A 4,792-nucleotide genomic window follows, 5' to 3' on the forward strand; every position below is an offset into this window, starting at 1 on the left:
ATCCTCTAGCTTCAGCCTCCCAAGTGCTGGGGTTATAGGCCAGTGCCACCACACGGTCAGCTCTTCAAAACTGAACTCAAGGCCCTACCATGGCTTAAATTTCCATCCCTTTTAATATTTTTCTTTTTATTTTTGTACTGGGGATTGTACTCAGGACCTTGTGCTTGCAAGTAATATTTTTAATTTTGAGATAGGGTCTCACTAAGTTACCCAGGCTGGCCTAAATCTGTGCTCCTGCTGCCCAGTCTCTGAAGTAGCTGCTATTACAGACATGTGCCACCACACCCAGCTCAACTTTACTTTTGTCAGGAATGCTAAAAGTTTCCAAAGGGCATCTACTAAGGAATTTGGGGAACAAATGATAAAAATGATCATCACAGAGCGGAGAACATCAGTTAATGGAACTTTAACCCCAGCATCATATCTGGTAACCCTACCTGCTCATACAGATTCTTGGAGTCTCTGATGGGCTGGGATCCTATATTAATATGTTCCTTAAATGCAGACATGGGTGGGGCTCAGGAGGGAGGTGTGGTCATGTGGTTTCTCAATTTCGCTTTATTCATCTAGTTCCCTCTGTGAGGTCACTCTACTCTCTGAGCTGCTGTCTTGTACAATCGGACACACTTGGCTGGTGCCTCAGGTAGGAAGCCTCCTGTTTGGCAGGACTTTATTTGGGGTACAAGGGTTTAACTTTATTTTAGGACATGGACTCATTTCTGTGGGATCTGGGGTGGCCTCCTCCTCAGGGACTATGTATTTGATTCTGACCTCTGAGGTGGTAGTGGTTGATGTCAGGAGGCCATGAGCTCTTCATCCTCTCTTCTGTGTGACAGAAGTTGACAGTTGTCCAATTTGATGTTTATTGCTTTATCCTAAGATTTTTGTCTTCCATGGAAATGCAAACGCTGGCAAGGAGCGAATATGCTAGAATATGTAGAATGAACTGCCCACTAGAATGAACTTATCAGTATACTAGACTTGGAAGCCAATAAGAAGTTGTCTTCTTTGTCTCCAATCAGTGTGCAGAGAGAAAATGGAAATCTGTAAGGAAAAGGAGTCCTGGACAAGATCATGTGGGAGAGAGTGGGCCCCAGCATCCAGATCTCCCCTGGATAACTTTGGAGCTATTCTCTGGAGAGTCCTGGGGGCTTGGGAATGCTCCGTGGGTGCTGTCTAGGCAGACAAAGTAGCATGTAATCCTATTTCCCTCAGCGACTCGGCTTTGATCTGTTCACAGATTGCACTTCTGGGCTTTTAACTATTTCATGATTAAAAATAATGTCTTGAAAACTGCTGAGTGTGGATATATGGGGGTGGTGGAGCTTAAGGACCAAGATGGAAATTTTTGTCCTCTCCCTTGCTTAAACTTTCTTTAGACATAGGACCAAAATATTGACTTGTCATTTAAGACGGGCTTAAAATATAGATTGTTCCCATCTTCTGTTGGTTTGACTCATTAGTTTTGACTTTACCAACAGTCATCTTGTTCGTCATGTTCAATACAGTACTCAGTAAATTACATTAAGGGTTGGGGAGATAGCTCAGTGGCATAAGCACTTGCCTGGCAAGTGCAAGGTCCCAAGTTCAATCCCTGGTACCACATGCAGACTGGCCCTGTAATCAGATGTGGTGGTGCATGCCTGTAATCCCAGGACTAGGGAGGCTGAGACAAGAGGATGACTATGAGTCTGCCTAGCAAGACTCTGTATCAATCAATCAATCAATCAATCAATAAAAATAAATAAATTATATTAGATGTTCAATACTTAAAAATAAAACAGGCCTTATGCTAGGACTTTTTCCCCAACTGTAGGTTAATGTACTCTTCTGAGACTATCTAAGGTAGGTTAAGCTAAGTTATGGCATAGGTAAGTCGTATGCAGTGCACTTTTGACTTAGGATATTTTCAACCTAGGAAGGGTTTACTTGAATGCAACCTCATCGTAACTCAAAGAGCACCTATGCAGTTTAATGCAATTTGGTATCAGTTCTTCTAGTAGGTTTTTAAAAAGGTAAACAAGAATTAGGGAGAACACAGAAGAAGAAACAAGGTAGAAAGGGACACCTGCGCAAGCTTGCAGCCTTCTGCTTTGCTGAATTGGCCCACCCCTGAGTGTGTAAGACCAGTCAGGTTGGTTCCTCCATCCTAATGCACAGACAAGGCTGAGGACAGAGAAGGTGAAAGGGGGAAGAGTTAGGGTGAGTTGTGATGGTTGTAGGGCCAACTAAGGCCAAAGAATCTTTCTTGTATTCTTGTCTTATCCCACACTAGGGATGGACCTCCGAATTCCAGAAGGTTGATGCTTCTGGCAACCAATTTTGAAAGAAGTTCAAATTGGAGATGAAGGGAGGAATCTCTGGTTGCCAGAGCAAAAGGAGTAAAAGCTGTCCCTTCACATCTGTGAAGACAGTGACTTCAATCTGAGTTACTAAATCACATTTTTTCCCCCTTTAATCTTTCCACTAGATCCAGTCATGGGTGAATATAAGGACGTCTGGAATTTTTCTGATGAGCTGTGGTTTGTAGGGTTCGAAAATATCACTGGCTTTCCACCCACAGGAGAGGATTTTAGCCCCTGTCTGATAGACACTCAGGCACTCAACAGTTCTGCTCTGATTGCCATCTATGTTGTGGTGCTCCTGCTGAGCCTGTTGGGAAACTCCTTGGTGATGGTGGTCATCTTGTGCAGCCAGGTCACCCGCTCTGTCACTGATGTCTACCTGCTGAACTTGGCCATTGCTGACCTGCTTTTTGCTCTGACCATGCCCTTCTGGGCTGTCTACAAGGAGAAAGGCTGGATTTTTGGCACACCCATGTGCAAGATCATCTCACTTGTGAAGGAAGTCAACTTCTACAGTGGCATTCTACTGCTTGTCGGCATCAGCGTGGACCGCTACCTGGCCATTGTCCATGCCACACATACGCTGACCCACAAGCGCCACTTGGTCAAGTTCATATGTATAGGCATTTGGATTGTCTCTCTGATTCTGTCTTTGCCCACCTGCCTCTTTCGCAAAGCCTTTCCCGTACATGACTCCTTCCTAGTCTGCTATGAGTTTCTAGGTAGTAACACAACCAGATGGCGCCTGGTGCTCCGGTTCATGTCCCAGATCTATGGCTTCATCCTGCCGCTGCTGGTCATGCTGCTCTGCTATGGCTTCACGCTGCGCACGCTGTTTAAGGCCCACATGGGGCAGAAGCACCGGGCCATGAGGGTCATCTTCGCCGTTGTGCTTGTCTTCCTGCTCTGCTGGCTGCCCTACAACCTGGTCCTGCTCTTGGACACCCTCATGAGGAACAAATGGATTGAGGAGACGTGTGAACGCCGCAATCACATCAACTTGGCCCTGGAGGCCACTGAGATCATGGGCTTCCTTCACAGCTGCCTCAACCCCATCATCTATGCCTTCATTGGCCAAAAGTTTCGCCATGGACTCTTAAAGATCCTCGCTGCCCGTGGCCTAATGAGCAAGGAGTTCTTGACTCGCCATCGTGTGTCCTCTTACAGCTCCTCCAGCACTGTCGCTTCCAACCTCTGAAAGCCAGTGATGACAGTCTCTCCCTCTTCATAGGGATAATAGCCATCACCCCAAGGTTGGTGGGTGGGATTGACTGGCTTGAACCAATTCCTCTGGGTTTGAAGGGCAACTACAGAGTGTGGGGGTCAGGATTGTGCCTCAGGGACTGCACCAGCCTTCTGAGGAAGTACTAGAGACCTCCAGGGACCAACTTCCCATTGCTGTGAAAAGGAGCAGCCTCATTTTTGTTGAACTTGTGCATCTTTGATCCACTAACTGGGTAATAAGCACAGTTCCATCTGAAGCCTGCATCTTACAGTAGAGCAAAGAACTGGGGTCTGTACAAATGGCTGGATCCTCTTGATAGTTCACAATGGAACATCACCCCAAATGCCGAGTATGTTCTAAACAGGCTGTGTAGTGCCTCTACATTTTCTGTGCCCTCTGATCTTATGGGATTCTTTTTGTACCTCTCATACATTGTAGTATCTGCTGAGGACTTCAAGGCAGGTGCTGCTAAGGCACCACACCACCAGGTGGCCTTGTGCTGGAGTCAGAAATAATTTGCCCTTGGGTGCTGTGGGTGGGTGAACAAAGGATGTTTGGGAAACCAGAGCTTTCACATGAAATCCTCTTGACTCTGTGGTCAGAGACAGGACAATGAACATGCTGGATATGTGCAGAGCCGTGGACGGAGCAAGACTTGCCCATTTGACAAGGAGCAGTAGCAACTGCACAGACTCACACACACTTGTCAGCCAGCTGGCCAGTCCCATATTTCCAATAAAATTTCTGTCTTGGGGTAGATCTTGCCTGGCTCCTTTGTATTGTGTGAGACCCCACCCCCATGCTTACTCAGAACTACAGTTGTTTCTATTTTCCCTCTCTGAAGGCAAAATGCTTCTGTTTTGTTCACTGCACATCCCTGGTGTCCGACACGTATCCCAGAGCCCAATAAATGCTCAGTCAATATTTATTGAATGAATGGTGCTAAAAAGGCCTGAGTTCATTTGTGCACCATCTGCTCTGAGAACCTCTTATCTCTTTTCTCCCTGTCACCTTCCTGCCGTCCTGGGCAACACATCTTGCTCCTCAAGTTTGCCTTTGTGGTTTACTGTCATTCTAGTTTTGATCTGTGCAGAAGTGTTGCAAGAGAGTTCTGATGACACCAGGGTTCCTGTGATTGCTAATGGTACAAACCCAGTTCTAATGAGTTGGCGTAGATCTTGGAAGGTGTTGGTTTATGGGAGGTGGGCACAGTTAGGGATGG

The 4,792-nt window shown here is 46.3% G+C and overlaps 1 protein-coding gene across 2 annotated transcripts in view; it reads left to right on the top strand.

The window, feature by feature from the left end:
* Positions 1-4,317, top strand: part of Cxcr1 (C-X-C motif chemokine receptor 1) — a 16,282-nt gene extending 11,965 nt beyond the window's left edge. Inside the window, exons 2-3 of one of the 2 annotated variants that reach the window (XM_004641364.2) lie at positions 571-643; positions 2,471-4,317. In XM_004641364.2, the coding sequence (XP_004641421.1) occupies positions 2,479-3,543 (1,065 nt within the window). In that variant the 5' untranslated portion in view covers positions 571-643; positions 2,471-2,478 and the 3' untranslated portion in view covers positions 3,544-4,317. Of the gene's footprint in view, positions 1-570; positions 644-2,470 lie in introns of those variants that run through there. The other variant, XM_023701398.1, reaches the window with a different exon arrangement.
* Positions 4,318-4,792: the final 475 nt, after the last annotated feature.

The sequence above is a fragment of the Octodon degus genome, unplaced genomic scaffold (assembly GCF_000260255.1).
Source record: "Octodon degus isolate 3935 unplaced genomic scaffold, OctDeg1.0 scaffold00135, whole genome shotgun sequence".
Classification (NCBI taxonomy): domain Eukaryota; kingdom Metazoa; phylum Chordata; class Mammalia; order Rodentia; family Octodontidae; genus Octodon; species Octodon degus.